Below are 19,823 nucleotides of genomic sequence, written 5' to 3'. Positions count from 1 at the left end.
TTTTTTTTTTTTTCTTAGCTCAAAAGCTTCCTAAGTGTTACTGTCTTTCTAAGGCTTTTGTTGCAGTGAAATAGACTGACATGAAAACCAATGAAATGAAGGAAAAACATGCTTGTTTTCTCTGAGGAATCAACTCACTGATTTTTTTTCTTTCACTTTATTCTACAACAATTAATGACTTAATATTAAGGCAACAGATTATTTTATCTGCTGTGTATTTCTTCCCCCACCAGCTGACTTTGTTCCTTACATACTATTTAGTTTCTCCCCTCCTGAGGGACTTAAGGCTAGGTACTTATCAGCCCAGTGCAGGGGGAATGTGCAGGACACAGTAAGAGCGTTTTGGGGAGCAGAGAGGTGTGTCTTGTGATGCACTTGGTCACTGTACACAAGAGGGACAGAGTGAGCCTGAGCAGGGAGAGCAGTCACGCCTCCCCTGCTCCCATCAGCCTTGCAGGGATTGAAATTCAACTTGCAGGCAGAGAGGTTGGCTGTCCTTTCTGCTCACTGGGAGGGAAAGAAGAGCTTCTTCTTTTTGCCATCCTTTCTCTTGAGTACCAGCACGGCAGAGGATGCCCAGCAACCCCCCATCTCTTTACTGATTCACAAAAGGTTTGTTTTTATGGGGAATCTTCTGACTGAGAGGAGTCTGTGCATGTAATGTCCCAGCTTTTATCTTCTGGAGGAACTGTTCTGTAACTATGGCATTCCTTGGAGGCAAAAGTATTCTTTAGTGCTTTCTTTAATTGATGTAAATATAGATTAATCATATGCTAACTTGGCAAGTGGCTTTATTAAAAATCATTTCTGTCTTCCAGCAGTAGAGCTCATTATAAAAGAAATAGTAAAAAGCTCATTATAAAAAGAAAACAAAAATTCATGGGGAGTTTCAGCTCCATGGCACAAATTCTTAGCTCTAAACTTGGGGTCTGACATAAGCCTTCTAACCAATATACAGGGAAACAATCTTGCAGCAATAAGATCCAAAGAGAAGGTATGATGGTTTCTTAGAGTGTGTAGTAATTTATGTGGAAACTCATAACAGATAAATAGGGACTCCTGTATCCTTTTTTGTTTGTATTTAAGAGGGCTGATCAAATATTTATGTTGATGGGAATTTTTTCACTCAATCTTATGGGATCTACTCTGAGTCTAAATACATTTTGAGAATTGTGAAGGATATTTTCCTTGCATTCTTCTTTACAAAAAAACAAAATAAGACATTCCTTACTCAGCCAACGGTCCTAATTCTGTTTTACATATATTACTTATGGTGAGGCAATTTAGGGGGCAAAGATTTACACTGATCTCCTGAAGACATTGAAAAGTACTGTACACTTAAGCTGAGGTTGTGATCTGGTATCTTTTTTTATCCATTATCGTTTTGAGTCCAAAGGTAGAAGAAAGTCAATCAGAAAAAGCACCCTTTGCTTAGGCACAGAGTGTGAAAGGCAAGCAAAAATCACAGACTGCCTCAAGTCTGTCAAGAACATCAAAAGAACAAACCCATCTCTTTTTAATAATCTTCAGTATTAACTGATTTGGAGTAAATCTTCAAGATTTTTAAGAACAATACCCAACACCTGTAAAATACTTTCCTCCTGCAAGCACTTTTTGGATCATCTATCCTCAGAGGTAGGAGACAAAAACTGGCAATGTCACAGACTTTCTTACCTGATTGCTTTGAATTTTGGTTCTGTGTTTCTGTTCTAATGGTTCTAATGCTCTATGGTCTAATGGGCTGTCCACAGTCTTTCTGAGTGCAACATTATGGCTAAATCACCAAAATTCTTTACTTGGAAATTCCACTTCCACTAAGTCACACAGTTCAAAACTCTAAGGCTGAAAAACTGTCAGTTAGGCAGGTCAAGAACCTGGTTTGACACTGGCTACCTCCCCCTCCTACTGGTAGACTCTCCTAGTGAGTGTATTTCATGCTAATCATAAGAGGATCAATCAAAATGAATACAAAATGTGTATAAAATCCAAATCCTTTCATCTCAAATACCTGTGATGGTTGGTCAGACTCACTCAGTCCCACTGTCAGTCCCAGCTGATACCAGGGTCTGCATGCTGCCCTGTTTGCTCCTGAAGCAACTTGATATCTCCCAGGCTCCTAGTCCAGACAGGATTGATTCTCTCCCTATAAGCCCCTGTTCCAGTCTCACTAACCTCATATTTCTCATTCGTCCCTTCCTCTGCTCCTCATGTGAGGAAGGGTTTTGTTCCTCTGCCTGTAGGTGAGATTTGCTCTGTTTCTCAGTGTTTCACAGTGCTGAGAGGGCAGGGGTAGAAAAGGAGGAAGCTAATGGCTCTATGGAGAAAAAAAGGGAAAAAAATCTGCTTCTCAGTTCTCATAACCTGGGGTATGTGTGGTGGTGGTGGTGGTAATTGGTTTGTTTTGTTCTGTTTTGGTTTCCAAAACAAAGTTTTCTAAATAGCACTATGCTGAAATATGGAGAAGCCTTCCCTATCCATTGCCACATCCTAAAATCCTGGTTATCTCTCTGTACTCCAGGGATGTGTGTTTCTCAGTGAGTCTCATATTATAGAAACAAAAAGTCAAATTATAGGTTCTATCATTTTTACATATATATGGGTACAGCAAATCATTGAAGAATAATCTTCAGTCCTTCTTCATAATAAAAAATTAGGCTGATAAGAAATATAAATTAACTACTTATTTCTGCCCACCAGTCTATAACCCAAACTGCTTAAACACAGTTAATCTCTATTTCTGGATTTCCAGTCAAATAAAACTAGTCCATGAATGAGAAGGAAGAAAATGGACAAGTAATGGAGCAAAGGGTTTTCCTTCTTTTCTCCACTGCACTGAAACAGAGGAATCCTACCAAAGGATATGGCTTTCTCTTGGCTTTGTTTTAGCAGACAGAAGTTGTTCCTCATTCCTAAACTGTGTGCAACAATGAGAGGCAATGAAGCTTTTGGCCCTTACTAGAATTTTACTAGGAAGAAATTTTATGAACAAACATCATAGACAATAGGTAGAAGGAAAAATAGTAGAGATTTGTTTACAGAGCTGTCAAATCAACTTTCTCTAATTGCAGAAGGATTTTGAGGTATGGCACAAAGTTTGGAGAAGATGTTTATTACTGTTCCATTACTTTATTCCTGCTTCTTAGTTTACAAGTTGTCAAGAGTCTTTTGTGGTCATACAACAATGATACATTGTAATTTAAGTTTAAAAGGAAGAACACATAGGTAATACTGGAAGCTACCAGGATTTCTAGCCAAAAAAAAAAACCAAACAAACCTTCAGATTCTGCAATAGGAAGCTATTTCAGTACAAATCTTTATGATTGCAAACTGTTTTTAAAAGGATTAAAAAAGAAAACCCTATTTGAGCTCTTGAGCAAGTGAAGCAGATAGAATGAGATCATAACACAGAGCCAGGAAAATTTTAAGGGAATTATATCAACTCTTAGACTTGGAGAAAGAGCTTGAGTCTACACTGCTACAGAAACCAAATCATTTAATTTCATGCTAAAACACTTGGAAGTAACCTTGAAGAGGAGAAATTGTAGTTAATATAATGTTTTGTCTGCCAAGCTGTCAGTATTTCAAGGCAAAACCTGAAAACATGAAAGAACATGTAGAGAAAAGGGCAACTTGAAAGACAGTCACAGCCAGATTCCTCCCTCCTTGGACTTTCGAAAACAAAAGTTAAGTCACATGTGATCTAAAGCTGTGAGATCTTCTCAGTCTCCACAGCTGCTTGCAGTTGTCACATTATCCCTGTCACTGTGTTCATATCGTTGAGATCCCTTACTTTGAACTCCAAGAATTTCCTTGGGAATTTGGGTAGAAGAATTTGTATCAGTAGTTCATATCATTTGGGAATTTGGGTAGAAGAATTTGTATCAGTAGTTCAGATCATTTCAGCTTAGAGGCAATAGTATATAAGGATGGGTTTAGATGGTTAGTGTCCAAATGCAGTTGGAATCTTCTCCATGTTTGCTTTCACCTAAAGCTTATCACAACAGAAGTAGTAAGATGTGAGTAAGATCTGAGAGTAAGACCTGAGAAGTAACATCACATGTAATCTGCTGTCTCTAAAATCTGTGGTTAGTCAGAGACCGACGAACAAGACACAAACAAGTCCTGATTAGGCCAGAGAGGGCTGTGGCTTCCATGTAACTATGTGTTCAGGCATGAATCAGAGCAAAGATGTGCATGGCAGTGTGGTGCAATCCAACCTCTGATCTGGGAGATTAACTTGTCCTTGATATATCCTACCCACAAAGGATACTAGACCTTAATCAGCTGATGTAGGTCAGAACAGAGATCACTAATGAATGCCATAGGGCCTGGTATGGCACACAGACTTTGGCTGTTATATCTGTTGTGGATTTTGAGGTAAAGAATCAGCATATGGTTATGTCCCCATAAAGAGACCAGGAACAGCATAATATTGATTAATTCCAGCAGGAATTAAATTACTTACACACAGAGAAAGGAGTTGAAGAGTTAAAGCTACGGTTTCAAACAGAATCGAAGCTGTGATAATTGCAGACAGCAGGATATTGGGGCAGTGCTTTGCACCTGGAGGGAAAAAAATATTCATCAAAATTATCAAGGCTGGGGGGAGCCATGCAGCAATACTGAGCCTCAGATAACACCATATTATGATCTTACAGAGATAGGAGGAAAGGCAAGATGGGGACAGCAGCTTAGGGTGCTTCATGAATGAATTTCATGCTTTAACTAAATCATTTGAGGGGTAGACAGGAAATTATAGTAACAGAAGAACAGGAGAATGAATGGAGAAAATAATTAAAATTTTCCAAACTTCTGTTCCAAGAGAAATGCAAAATCTCTTATACCTGAAAAATATAGCATTTATCAGACCTTGATGCCTTGAGGACTGTTGAGAACATATCAAACTACAACTGACACCAGGATTTAACCATTTCAAACAGTGAGATATATGCAGGGTGTTCCATGAAAAGAGCATATATGTTTGTAGGGTATGAGCTTATGTGTCCACCCAATGCAGCTTTGGTGGCAGGTCCTGCAGAGAGAAAAGTTACTATGGTACATCATCATTTCCTTCCTTTGAGATAGTAATTCAAACAGGAGTAAGAGAGACTACATTAAATGTAGCACATCAGCACACCAGCTGTTTCTCACAGGCTGGATAGAAGCTGCAAGCTCTTTTGCAACAGCAATTACACAAGTCAGTTTTTTAGTGCTCCTGCTTCCCTGGGTTATGTTTTTTGCAGTCTAATGAAACAATAGGCAAGTTTACAGCTCTTAGTTAACTGCATGTGAATTGTTTTTTTGAAGAAGGGGAAATATCAAACAGAGTCTGTAATAACTATGGAAACACCATCATGACTTTCAATTTATACAAATGCATGGTGTTTCCCTCTTCCATGGTGATTTTTCTCTCCAATGTCTGTTAAAATCTTGAGTACAAAGTTGGAAAAACTGAATGCTGTCGCATTATTATCATGTTTGCTTGCAGATTATTAGCTTGCTCTCATGCAGCTGATAAAACAGTAATGGTTCTATTTAAATGTCATACTCTTTGCTGATAATCAGTTATTAAAATACAGGGTGGATATTTGCTCTCACTACTTCTGCAGAACACCATATTATGCTTATTAAATTGTTTCATCTAGCACTTGAATGCCACTCAGAAGATTCTTTCAGGGACAGGATTAATCATGTTGTCTGCATCTCACTAATTGATACATGACGTATTATGGAACATCAACAAACTGTTTTAGAATGAACCATCTATGGAGCAGATCTCACAGTTGCATTTCAGACAGTTTTATGTCCACAGTTCAGCTGTCAGGAGGGTGAGGAGAAGAAGAAGAGCAAATATGCATAAGAAAAGGATTTTCCTATATCTATCGCTAAAAGCTCTCAATAGTTCCTATAAGACACGTCTGTTTCTGCTACTACAGGTTTCTGCCTGGCTGATCTCTTGTTTTTGACCAGACTTAGTCTCACTAATTGAGAACCCACTCTATTTTATAAAATAAATGAAAGCAAAAAGGTTAATGAGTTGCCTTGTGCCCCTCCATAGTGAGATTTGTGAGTCATGGTATTGCAGCAATTTGAGGGGCTCCAGGGCACACTCAACTCTCACAACATGCACAAACCTTTGCTGTGCAATGTCACTGAACAAAAACCACTCTGAAAGCCTGACATGCACACTGTCCTCTTGGAGAGGGGCTGGGCAGGGGGAAAGAGGGAGCAGGCATGTCAGACACTGGTGGTATATAGCACCCTGATGGGTTGTATTCCTCAGCAACAAAACCATGCAAGTACAAGAATCTCTATATTTTTGCTTAACTACAATATTTCTTTTTCCAGGACTTTAGGAATAGATGGTCAGAAACCTGTGCCCCTCTCTTCTAAAGGCACTACAAACCTGTTGTATCACATGTGAAGAAGAAAGAGCATAAGGAGTCGTCTAATAAGATGGGAGTGAAGGGGCGAGAACTTTAATTAAACCTTTTCTGAAAAGGAAATAAACAACTGAGCAAGGAATTTTTTTCCAGGAATCTTGAGAGGATGAAAAATATGGAGAAAAAAAATATTGTCCCAAAGGCAAACTAATAACTCAAAGTAGTCTGATAGAAGTCCAGTCTTCTGTGCGATTGACTACCTCTGCCCTTTACTTCTTTTTCTCAGCCTCTTGCTCTAAGAGACCATTCACATTGAGGACTCTAGACTGCCTCTGTAGGCTGCAGTGATCCATTTTGTTGATAATTCTTCTTTGCTTCTGATGCCCTGCTTTTCCCTGTCCTGGAGCATCAGGCTCCAGCTCAGGTTTGCCTGTGCTCTGAGTGTTCTCTTGCACCAGTTCCTGGCACTACTGCAGTAGCTCAGAAAAAGAAGTGAAGAATTTTGCCAAAACAGATATTTCCTGTCCATAGCAATTCCTTTTGAAAATAAACACACCACAACACTCCTGGCAGAGGAGAAAATTAAGGTTGAGGTTGTCTGTTACAGCATTATATGAAGGGATATTCTTTGGGCACACTGGGGAGATTATGGTGTGACCACAGTAGTGTTTTTGTTTGAATTCTAGTAAACCAAGATATGTTCTGGTTTGTGAGGCAAAGTAGTCTTGAAGCATGTGAACTGGATGTCTTGTAAAGTTTAGGAAAATGAGAACTATTTTAGTGACTAATATAAATACAGCCTGTGAGATATAATTGCTTAATGTAGCACAATAGGAGTGTGTCCAGGGAACTGATAATGCAAGTAGGTGCAGGTAAACCTGCACAACTTCACTTAGGGTATGGCTGATAAATCTCACAACACAATAATTAGGGAAATTCCAGATAAGTAATCAGAATAGAAGTTAAAATTGACAACTTGATGTATGAACCCTGTCAAACTCATTGTCACAGGAAGCTTGCACAAACAATATAAGTAAATTGGGCAAGTGACACAGAGGATTGGAAAGTGGATCCAAATACATACTCTAATTTAGGAAGTTGTTAAGAAAACTATTACCAGAATCTGCATACATAAACTTTCTTTGTTTCTCATTGCTTGAATAGTCAGTCCCAGCCAGGGCTGGACCAAAGACAGCACTGGCAAATTTTGCAGAAGTGAGATTCTTTGTGTAATTGTCTATACCTTGCAAAGGCTCTGCAAGGAAGGGACAACTTGAGGAAAAGGACCCATCTCCCTTCTAAGTTAGCATACTTAGTCCAACATCCATAATTTCTGTCCTCTGTATCTTCTGTGAGAGTAAAGGCCCGTTACAGGATCTACTCCTGGCTACAGTCTGTAACACTATCAGCCTAAGGACTCCTTTATTAAGATTCATTTTATTGTTTTTCTTGTTTTTTTCTGTCTCAGAGAGCTCAACTGTCAGCTTTCTGAGACTATTCATGATGGTTTCAGGATCTTCCCCAAAATAGCTACACGTGAGTCCATTTCTGCGTATTTATTAAGGCTTTTTCTACATTAATATGTATGTAAAGCAATCAATTTTATCTGCCAGTTAGTCCATAAAGTGACTTTCTACAGTTCTTTGCAATCAACCTTAGATTTGATGGTCTCTAGTACACTTTTATACGAACTTTCTCCTTACATTTGCCCTCCTTATTGAAATAAATGATAGGTTGAGCAATACGATTCTCAGCCGTATTATTGTGTGTTGTTCTTTCATTTAATGGAATTAATTTGATACAGAACCAGCTCAATTCAGTAGTATGACCAAGATCCAGTTTAGCAAGGTGCTTTAGCACTTGCATAACTTGTGTGCTTAGATAGCATTTACTCGCATCCTATACTAGTCTGGAACAGAGAATGACCTTTCAAGTATCAAAGTCACAGGAAGTATTTAAAATCCTGATTTTCATTACAACCATAAATGGGAGATAAAGGGACCTATAAACAAAACTCTGCTGTGCAGCCACTAGTAATTTCAATAATGGCTTGTGGAATAAGATGACTACTCTGAGTATTCCTTTTGGCTTAGTGTGTGCTACCTATAGATTCCTATTTCTGGTCTCAGGTAAATGTTTCATTAATTGACAACATAAGTCTTAACATGAAAGTGGTGCTCCTTGAACCAACAGCAAACTGGAATGTAATAACATAGTGTTGTTACAGGATTTTTTTGCCATACAGGGTATTAGTCATGCACTTGGACATAATTCAGACACTATCACAGCCTGTTCATATAATTGACAATAAAACTAGGAACAATCTCAGTGTTAGTGACTCCCCTTATGTCAGTGTTCTTGCTTTCACACCCTAGTTTACACCATGAAATTACAGTAGCTTGTTCAATTTTCAAACCTTTAATAGCAAGAGTGGGCAGAGGTCAACTGTGACTGAACTTTAATGCAGTACTTAAGACTGAAGAGACCAAAAGGTTGCTACAGTGGAAAATATTTGAGTACAAGGGAAACTGAAAAGCTGGAATACAGAAGCTGTCAGTAGCAACACAAACAGAGGATATTGAGCCATTGGATGTCATATGAATTTATGACTTGAGAATTTTGTGTTGCTTAAGAAGCTGTGCATAGCATACTTCTATCTGGATACCTGTGCAGTTCCAGAGTAGGCTATCACAAAATTATAGAATCATTTTGTTTGGAAAAGACCTAAGAGAGATAAGGTCCCTCCTGAGCCTCCTTTTCTCCAGGCTAAACAACCCCTGTTCCCTCAGCTGCTCCTCATAAGAGGAGCCCCTGCCCCTTCATCAGCTCCTTTACCTTTCTCTGAACTTGCTCCAGCACCTCAATATCCTTCCTGAACTGAGGGGCGTGATCCCTGCTCTAGACCTAATCTTTTTCTTCATAGGAAAGTCTGGACCCATAACAATGGCCTTCTGTCAATATCCTTTTATTTTATAAAATGAGAAAAATGATATCTTATTCATTCAAAATTATAGTGGCATTAATTTAATTTCTAACACCTTCCTAGGATATGCTGTTCTGCTTACATAATTACTTCTACGAATGATTAGACTACCAAAAGAATTAGTTGGTTAAAAAGTATTAGTTACAATCCAAAACAAAGATTGGCAATGGAGTATACTGCAGAAAAATTATTTTGCAATTCAACTGCAACTGAAGCAAATATGATCTTTTATGGAGAATTCCTTTTACTATCACTAGTGCTCAACAGCTGAGAGACTCCTGCTTTAGTCAAATAAAGATACTGGACTTCAAAGTTCAAATGACAGGCTTTCAGAGCAGAAAAACATGGAACAGAAACACTGCCCAAAGCATTTTTTTTATTGTCAAAGGGGAAACACACCTTAGATCTATTATGAATTTATTGTTAACTGTGGGCCTGTTTCTATAATTGAGATTTTAAGAGTCTCTATTAGTCCAGATCTACTTATTACAGAGAAAGGAGAACAGTGACTCAGCAGTGTTACCCCACATGCTCAGATCCTGCTCCTGTCCCTGGCATTACCCTCATCCATGCCCTGCTCCTCCCAAGACTGATGGTTTCACCCTGGTGGGGGGTGGGTTACGACAATTCACCTGCACCTCCAAGTCCTTTGGTTTTTTTTTCTTTTGCCTGCAACTCCACAGCTTCTGAATTTATTATATAATTGTGTCTTTTATGCGTGTCTGATACGATTTCTTTAACGATTCCTCTGTCTGACTGGCAGTCACCTGGTAGCAGTGATCAGGCTCGGCCAGAAGCCCAGGCTGCCCTGGTGCTGCAGCAGGTCTGGGGCTCAGGTGTGAACTGAAGCCACCGAGCCAGGGCAGACACAGCCCTGGCACCAACAGGCAAGTCCAGAGTGCCAAGGCAGGTGTGAGACAGCCGTGCCCACTGTCGGTGCCCACTGTCAGGGCAAAGCTCAGCTTCACCTGGCCTGAGGACAGGGCTGTCCCTTGGTGCTCTCCCGAGGCAGGTGAGGCAGTCCCCTCACCGCTGGCTGCCAGGAGCCGCTGAAGGTGGTAATAACTAACAGACTTTGATCCCAAGGGCTTTTGAAATGCAAAGCAGGCACTCGGCCACCGGCCCTTCCAGTGTTTCATAAGCCTTGGCACTGTAAGGGAGTTTCGCATCTTGACGTTCATGTAGTTGAAACTTACTGAGTGTGACAAAGCATGTTTTGTACCATTTTTTAAACTATAACAAAAGACATTTAAATGCCTCTGGAAATCACAGGTAAGCTTGAGCGAGGAGGGAGGACCTACCTTACTAGCTTTTTCTTTCATTCCCCAGTTCCTCAAAGTGGGAGAAAAACACATATGTCCAAAACATGCAAAATTTTGCCATATTTACATATCAAGATTTAATGATACAAATCAAGGTAGTGATATATTGAAGCCTTTTTTTGCATTACATTACCTACCCCCACTTTTAGAGGAGAATACTTTGATAATATCTCTTAACCTTCAAGAGAATAAATGGTGAACCACTGCTTGCCAGGCTTCATGAATCTGAGAATGGGAGAATATTTTGTTACACAAATATTTCTGATTATTTTTAGTCCCTAGATGAAGAAAAATGAAACTTCAAACCTAAAACTACAGCTAGACAAACTAAAAGGTTTTGACTTAGCTCAAAGCAAAGCTGTGATTGGGGTTATTTAAAATAGCTGGACAGGTTGGGTAGGGCAAAGTTTGGCAAAGTTTATTTTCCTAGCTTGATTTCCAGGACTGACTTTCATAAGAAAGTAACATGAGTGTATATTTCTACCCTAGGCTTGTTCTGCATCCTTTTTAGGCACGTTCAGCCTTGAGAGGAATGTGTGTACTCCAGGATCCAGCAGTGCTTGCTGCTCTCAGGGGACTGGAGCCTTGCAACTCAAGATCTGAGCAAGATCGTGACTGGCTGAGGTTGCAATTCATGCAAAGGCATTTTGATTCTTCCCTCTCCACAGAGATCAAGAGTAGTGTCTAAGGCTAGAAGAAGTCATTATATCAATGGGGATCATCCTTGAGTCAGAGCAGAGAGCTTGGTCTGTAGGGTCAGCAATTCAAGTGATCTTTCAAAAAGATCACCAGTTCTTTGAAGATTTTGAGAAGTAGTAAACAATTCCTGAGTGTAATAGCACTGTTCAAATGTACTGGTCTCAGAAATTTTGAAATATTCTTTGATGTTCAACCAAAAGGAACTGAGATACTGGGTACTCTGCCTTCAGAATTGAGTCCAAATTTCCCATCCTGGGAGGGCTTAATTTTGTGGCATTATCCTTTTTATAACACAAATTACTTTCAAAGTGTTTCCTTTCCAGCTCGTGTGAACCTGTACAGAGCAGCAGCTCTGGTCTTAACTTAGGGCATGACCTCACAACATAAAAGCCTTCACTTGTCAATATTTAATTTGACATTTACTAGATGGTACATAGATGTTAGGCTGATTTCACTGGTAATAACTTTGCAAAGATTTAACTAGCTTTACTCTACATGGAGGATAATGTTGGAAATAACCCTAACATAATAAAAAAACATTAAACTCATGGCTCATAAGATTTTTCCTAAATGATGACACACCAGACTTGCATGTGTACATAAGAAAAAATGGGTAAAACAATGCTAATGGTCAACACAGCAAAGAGTAATTATTAACCAGTTTTTCTTGCAAAACAGCTGGAAAATACGCTGCTGTAGCTTATCCTATGAAATCAACAAAAAGCTATTTTAAAATATTCAATATTCTTGTTTTGTTCTCCCCAGATCTCCTTGTACAGAAGCATAAGGATTTGGAATTTTGAGCTTTTTAAGATGAAAGGACAACTAAATAAAAATTGTTAGTGTCCTGGCTCTTCTCTCAAAACTGTGGTTTTAGCAGTGCAGGAAGCAGTGCATTTCATCAACAACATGCTGCCATAAGAAGACACCAAATTTCAGTTTTTGGTTTGACAAAGTTAGAAGCTAGATATTCTCTTTCACTAGCAAAGTATTTATGGATATGGTTAATTTTTATATGGAATTAGCTTAAAACTAAACTGTATGCTACTCCTTTGCTCGATCAGAACATTTTTGTAGACCCAAAAATCATAGCATCAGTTTGAGCCTGCATTTCCAAAGAGACCTATCCATCTTTATGTGTGAATGAGCACTCACACACATAGTTGCAGACACTGTACATCTTCTAGTTATCACAATTTTCTCTAGCATTCATGTTTCCAATTTCCTAACAATGAAAAAAAGCATCACAAACATTAACATTTTCACAGTTTGAATTGTCACTTTGTAAGCTTTTAACATAGGCTTGCTTGTAATACTCTAATTTTTCTGTTTTGTTTATGTTTTCTCTTTTGTGTGGTATTTAACATAGAAGTTCATGCTTTGGTTATGCTATTTCTTGGCCATGTCTGTGCAAGTTGCCCTTGAGATGGTTTCTTTGTATTCTTGCTCAAGATGAAACAAGGCAAACTAATAAATCTGAATCTATAGTTGAGGAAAACTTGGATCAAAGAGGTAGTTTGTGTAGTTTGAAAGGATTAGTTTTATCATAGAACAAGCTTCAATGATCATTGAATTAATGTTCTTTGAACAAAGCATACGTAACTACGTAAAACTTGTCTTATAATGTAGCAGTCCCAGCTTTATAGCCCTTCTTGCTTATTTTCCTGTCCTTATGCTAATCATGGGACATGCTGAGCAACAAGTCCTTTCCAGTAGTGGCAGATACTACTAGGCAGTAGAGCATCTTGGTTTTAGTTTTCATAACCTGATAACTTTGGATTAAAGTTGTAAAAATTTGAGTTAAAATGTAGATTATTTGAAATGAAAATTAAATGTATACAAGTCTGGAAGGCATAATCTCTCCCTTGTAGCTGAGATATAAGATTTGTTTGAAATTCACCTGTTTGCTCCCTCATTCTTACTCCAGAGAATGCATCTCTTATTTTCTTTTAGCCACCATGTTACATAGAGCTAAATTACAAGACTGTATTTCCTGATAATTGTAAGATATTGGATTCCAAGTCTAAAGATATTTTTACATAAAAAATGCTAGGGGATCTTAAAGAGAATTTCTTTCCTTTTGCTCAAAAGTGGTTTTTTCATTGATTAACATCCTGCAACTCAAGAAGGATGCCTATGTTAAGATGAAAATCTGATGCTAATATCTTTTGAGAACCTCAGCAAGGTTTATGTAACAGGGTCAGAGGTGATCCGTAGGAGCTGCCAGAACAATCACAACCTGAAATGCAAACCAAGTACCACATGCTCAATAATCCCACTTTCTCCAAAAGAACAAGGTTACTTCAAATCCCAGCCAGAGTTTACAGTTTCAGCCAACTCACCTCTGTACAGCTGCTTCTCTACCTAACATATATTGGATACCTTAACATCTGCAAATTTAGGAATAATCCAACTAAATTACCTATCAGGTCCTTAGAAAAATGCTGATGAGACTAATTTAACATACCTTGAATTTTCCAAGAGAGCAATACCTGTAGGAGCAGGGAAAAGCCAAAGCAGATAGCACCTTTTTACAATGGAGTGTTCTTATCTCTCTTAGCTTTGGGATGTAAGGAATTTATAACAAAGTCAAAACTGCTACACCCTTATCCCGATCCATATTTTGTTCAATTTTTAAACTACTGCTGATATGGAGCACCTATCTATGGTGCAAAGCCAGAACAGCAGACAAGGTAAATCTTTTTTGCTAACTACTGAAAGGTTAATTACTGTACAGTATGTTCTGTACTCTACTGTCCCAGCCTTCCATAGTCTTGCAAAAGGTGAATCCTCACAAGTACCACACACATGCTCAGCTACTGGCCACTGTTTAAAGCTATTTATAGCATGTAAGTGTAGTCACTTGTAATCATGTAAAAGTATAAGAATGCAAGTCTTAGCCTTAGGCACTTGCATTTCAAATGTCTAATGTCTGGTTCAAATTCCGGAAGCAAAGCTTTTTCACGGTTTGTGGTATCTGAAACAAAGAATTCTTGTAGGGTGTCACAGCTATACAAGGCAGTTTGTTTTCTATTGGGCAAAAAAGAAACATTGCATGAATTCCAGCTGAAGCGTCATACGATTCTTTGTTTTTGCTGTTAATTATTTATTACTTCTGAAATGGTATAAAAGAGTTAAATCTGGCTTTACATTTAACTCAGTGACTTAGCTGTCCCTATTCTAGAGAAGTCAGCAGCAGCAATTCTGAAGGGGGCTGCTTCTGAACTGCACTGAACTTCACTGGAAGAGAAGAATACTTCAGTTAAGTGGTGAGTAGCACCTTGAAGTTGGACTTGACACTTTGCAGCAAATTTGACAATGTTCTCAAGGGGTTGACTTGGGGAGGGAAGAATCGACTTATCTTGGTATAAACCAAAGTTTTGAACTTTATAAACAAATAATTTCCTGTGCTAGCCAAATACTCAGCTTCTATGTAACTAGTCATTAACTCTGAAATCTGTCTTTCTATCCTAGTACAACACATTTCTATGGAAAATAGTTTTAATTTTCACCAGGATTTTTTAGAAGAAAATCCTCCAAAATCCCAAAAAACCCCACAACAGAATATTTCACTTTGAGATAGAAACTCAATCTTTCCACTTCTCAATATAAGAGATCAGATTGTGACTTTTATGAAGTATTGAAATGCAAACAAAATAATTCATTTTGCAAAGGTACTTTAGGATGGATACTACAGGTACAGGAAGAAAAGATAGATGTGGTTTTTGTCACTCTATTAACTAATTACTTAAAAGACAGGTATTTCTGGGAGCTGAAGTGTCTACAGTATTTGAGAATAACTTTTTCTAAGTAGTTCAGGACCATAGGAATGCTCTGTGTCTAATTAAAGTCATACCCCATCTGATTCCATCAATGGTATTTTAATATTGGGACTATGAGATATTTTTCGTAAACAGTATAGGAAACATTGGCTTGTACATTCTCACTAGAGTCAGAATAGACCTAGATTAACAAAACCACTTGAGAAGAAAATAGTCCCTTCAGTTTTTAATGGATTTCCATTTAACCAGATAGTTATGTCACTTATCAGAATCTATTACACAAACTGTTACTGCTGTGGGGACACAGACACTCAGAATGCGCTCTTCACATTGGATGCTCTAATTAATCAGTCTTTTAATCAATTGATGGTGTATTTCTTCTATGTGAGTGTGTATGTGTGCAGGGAGAGGAGCACATTAATTGCAGTCCACACCATAAACTAGGGGCAGAGGCATCTGTCCTGAAGCACAGGCAAGTCCTCAGCCTGCATGTCCTACACTGTAAGAACAGATCCATTTTTGAAAGGCAAAAGCACTCAGCCATAGAAAACTTCTGCTATAGCCGAGTAGAAAAAAGATAGCAGCACACAAGTTGTGGAATAAGAGTGAGATGCAAAACTTTTCTCCTCCATGCACTTTTGCAAGAGTTTTATAGCTGAATCCAAAAAAAAAAATAAAGGTGTTTTTGAAACATGGACTTATTTCCAGTACAAAGCATAGCAAACCAAAGTAATTAAGTTGGGCAATTTTGCCTCTCAAAGGCAAAAATTATTAAACATCAGTATATCATGGACAATAACACTTACTGAGTCTGTTGGGGTTATTTTTACACCAGTGTTTTCCAAAGCTTTGTCATTCACACCTTTCTGTGGTGTTGTCTCTCTTGGTGCTTCTTTTTCCTGCTTTTAAAAGAAAGCAAATTATTCTGTGCTACAGTTGAGAGAGATGTGTCCTGAGGGGTAAAAAGCCCTTTACATCCCTGAGAGGTCATACTAGTTTATAATTATAGGTGAATTTTGTCAGCTGGAGGCTGCTCTTCCACATTTCTCCTGTCCATAATAGGGCAGTGTTGACACAGACATTATGGTTCTATGGAGATAGTATAATTTTGTACCTGGGACACAGACAGGGAAGCTTCGCAGGCCCATCATGAGGAATTTGTGACAGGAGAATATTTTATATCACACATAAACTGCCTGAAGCTGGTTTGTGTTCTGCTTTGGGTGGAGTGACCGGGACCTTGGTGTTAGTCCACGCTCATCGGATGAAGATGGGACATGGGCCCTCAAAGGCCACTGAGCCTTGTGCTCACACTGGACAACAATAATCGATCCAGTCCAGGTTTTATGCACTTCTTAGTCTGGCTTGGTCTCCTTGGTTTTTTTTACCATCTGTGTCCTTTAACTCAGCTCTTCTGAGGTGGTCATCTCCTTGGTGATTTCATTATCTAACTTAGCAAATATGGCTGTTTAGAATATTAGTTCACCTGAACTGCTCCCTTTGCATATTTGCTTTTTCTGAACAGCTTTCCAACAGCTTTTCTTCTTCCTGACTAGCAGTCAGCAAGTGAAAGTTGAATGTTCAATAGAAGTTCAAAATTAAACCTGGATTACAGTAGGTTTATTCATACCTCTCCCAAGTCAGTTTGCTGTGCCAGTCATAATGTTCCTTTTTTGTGGACTGCTGAGCCTTCCTTGCCAAAGCTAACAATTCATAGGACTCAGTTGGATTCCATGTCCTATTAGTGAACTCAACACATACATCACCAAATAAATTGTTGGATAAATAGATAAGCAAACTGTAGCTGAAATGGAAGATGTCCTGGGCCTGACATAAATGAGCCTTTCCTGATTTGTGAGCCACCTCCTGACTAACTGTACAAGCTATGGAGCAGAAAAATCTAATCTGTTGTGACAAACAAAAAATATTGAATTAATATCTTTGGATCAACGACTTCAGCAATTTTACCTGGTACTAACAATATGAACTTCAGAGGGAAGGAATATTTTTTCACATTATGGACTAAAATTTTTCAGTGAGTGACTGACAGCAGCATCAGACCAAATATGAGCATTTCATTCCCCTAAGTGGATCATCACTTCCTTAGATTTTGTCAGACTCTGCAATCTGAAGATCAGATTTTTGCTTGCTGTAATCATGCTTCTTTTCCCTGCACACAGGTCAGTAAGATGCAAAACTAACATAGATAAATCCATGCAGGATTTCAGTGACTTCTATCTATCCCTCTAGCCCTTCCATCCCCAGTCCAGATTTCTTATTTTTTGCATCAACTAGAATGTTCTGGATATGGTAACATTCCTTTTGCTACAGTCACGTTGATATCTTAATAAAGGAAAAGATGTTTACCTGAAATATAGGAAGGATAGCTCAATCTTAACACTTACACTGATGGTGCATTGCTAGCAATTAAACTTTCCAGATACAACAAATAAAGCTTAAAATGTTTTAAAGATGTTCTGAAAAATATTCAGTCACATAAAAATAAGTTCAATGAGGGAAAGTGGACACAAGTTATCCTGCTACTGGCTTAGCTGTGAGGTTATGTCTCCTTAGATGATTAGAAGATTGTTTCTGACTTTGTTGTTTCTGTTTCAGTGCTATGACCCATATACTCTTTATCTTGTCAGCTCTTAAATTCCAGTTTGATGATGCTTTGTTTGTGCTCTGTCAGAACCTTCATTAATTTAATTATCTACCGTGTCCATATATGAAACCTCTATGGGATGTGGGAGCTTCAGTGAATAGGTCATTACATTATTTTTCATGTACTTGTTAAATGTGGCATGGGAGGGAGAACTGTTTGATGAGACTAAGGCTCTCTCCTATAAAGTGAAATACATTTCCATGAAAGCTCTTTTTGAGGAACAATTTAGCAGAAATTGCCTAAGGCCCCTTGAAGCAGAGGAAAAGGAGGTTGTTTGCAGGTTGCTGGTATTAACTGCACTGGTAACTAGAGAGGGAAGAAGGTAACTTTTCTGGCTTTAGTGCTTCTAGGATGTTGTTACCTCTGTGGTTTCTCTTACTTAAAAGCTCAGACTAATTGCTTGGAACCATCTGATATATGACCCCAGTACTGCCAATATCTCATAGGAGTGGTTTCATTCTGAAAGCCTCTTGTAAGTGTGATGGCCTCAAAAATACAGTGTGCTGCTTCACCAAACTGCCTGTTACTCCCTATGTCTCGTGGTCTTGTAGACTCCTGTCTGGAAGACAACTTGTATTCAGGACTGGATCTATCATTACTATAATAGCCATGAAAGCCAAAATCTTGAAATGTATTATCATCTCAAGATGTTGAAGCAGAATAACAGAATAATCCATGTTCCAAATTAACTGAACAAACTGGCAGACTGCTCAAGATCATACAATGAAGCACCATGTAAATATCAGATTCTCTCTGAAACAAGTTTAGTTTCATCATAAATTAAGATTAAAATGCACTTTAACATTATTTAAGTACATATGGTGACATACAGGCAAGAATTTTCTTGACAGAACAGTAAATAAATGGGCTCCTCCTTTGCAAATGCACAATGACATAGCTAGTATAGGTCTAATAATCATTAGAATCACACCAACAATTAAACCAAGTGTCCTGGCTGCAACCCAGCCATAGTAATGTAGTTCAACCTGACTGACTAAACTTCTTTTGTAGTTGCAGTAAGTCTGATGTCCCTCTATTAATAGTGACGGCAGGGCTACTGAAGAGACTGTATGTGTTTTCCCTTCTGAACAGTAGCACAACTTTCCCTCTTTTCTTCCTCAGCTATTATTTCACAAGGTAACAGAATGGAGAACAAACAGCAAAGCAACAGCGTGACGAAAGAAAATAATGCAGTAAAGAAAAAAGTGGTGAGTGAATTCATCAAATCTTCTGTCAAGGCATTTGTTTGCTAATTGGAGACTGGAGGCAGAAAATAATTATAAAATAATTATTTGGAATCTATATGAATACTTACTCTCTTTTTTTGAGTAGCATATATTTAGTAACTATCCAACAGTGGTTGGAAAGGGTACAAAATTGTAAGTGTGTTAATGTGAGAAATTATGTACATATTAATCACATGTAGCCATGGTATTTGTATTTGAGTATGAACTGAACTACTTGCACTGCTATTTAGCATTAAACAAAACAAAACACAGGGGTCCAATTCATCTCAAATACACTCTGTATATTCCAGGGGCTTGATTCTCCTAACTTGACTCATCTTTTCTTTTTTTTTTTTTTTTTTTTTGACTCTTACACCAATTCAAAGAGATGAGAAATGTTGCCCAGATTTTCCATCAACATGTACAAATTGTACACATTCATGAGTAGCATCTGGCTTTCTGTTCAAACACCAGGCATCTTGATCTGAGCCAATGACACCTCGAAGTTGCTGCATCATAAACCGTTTCCCAGCCTGCATAGCTCAATGGCATTACTTACTGTGTCTTTGAGAGCTCTAAGATAGTTTTGGGGTGTGTAACATACCAGAAGTGAAAACAGCTCAGATTTACACCAATATCAGTAACAGTCACTTGGGGACAATTCCCAGATGAACTTAATACTCATCATTGCCAACTAGAACGTGACATTTAACTCTTAGCAGTTCAAAATTCTGTGCGTACAAGTAGGTACCTTCAAATATAA

General features: G+C 38.3%; 1 protein-coding gene across 3 annotated transcripts in view; it reads left to right on the top strand.

Annotated features, from left to right (window-relative positions):
* The first annotated feature begins 412 nt into the window (after nt 1-412).
* SLC2A9 (solute carrier family 2 member 9) overlaps nt 413-19,823 on the top strand; it is a 100,484-nt gene continuing 81,073 nt past the window's right edge. Inside the window, exons 1-3 of one of the 3 annotated variants that reach the window (XM_085577695.1) lie at nt 413-612; nt 14,572-14,656; nt 18,957-19,042. In XM_085577695.1, the coding sequence (XP_085433821.1) occupies nt 18,980-19,042 (63 nt within the window). In that variant the 5' untranslated portion in view covers nt 413-612; nt 14,572-14,656; nt 18,957-18,979. Of the gene's footprint in view, nt 613-14,571; nt 19,043-19,823 lie in introns of all 3 variants that reach the window. The other 2 variants (XM_085577697.1, XM_085577696.1) reach the window with 2 other exon arrangements.

Source organism: Lonchura striata, chromosome 4, assembly GCF_050655825.1.
Source record: "Lonchura striata isolate lonStrDom1 chromosome 4, ASM5065582v1, whole genome shotgun sequence".
Classification (NCBI taxonomy): Eukaryota; Metazoa; Chordata; class Aves; order Passeriformes; family Estrildidae; genus Lonchura; species Lonchura striata.
The sequence above is the reverse complement of the archived record's forward strand: the minus strand, read 5'-3'. Positions and strand labels throughout refer to the sequence as shown.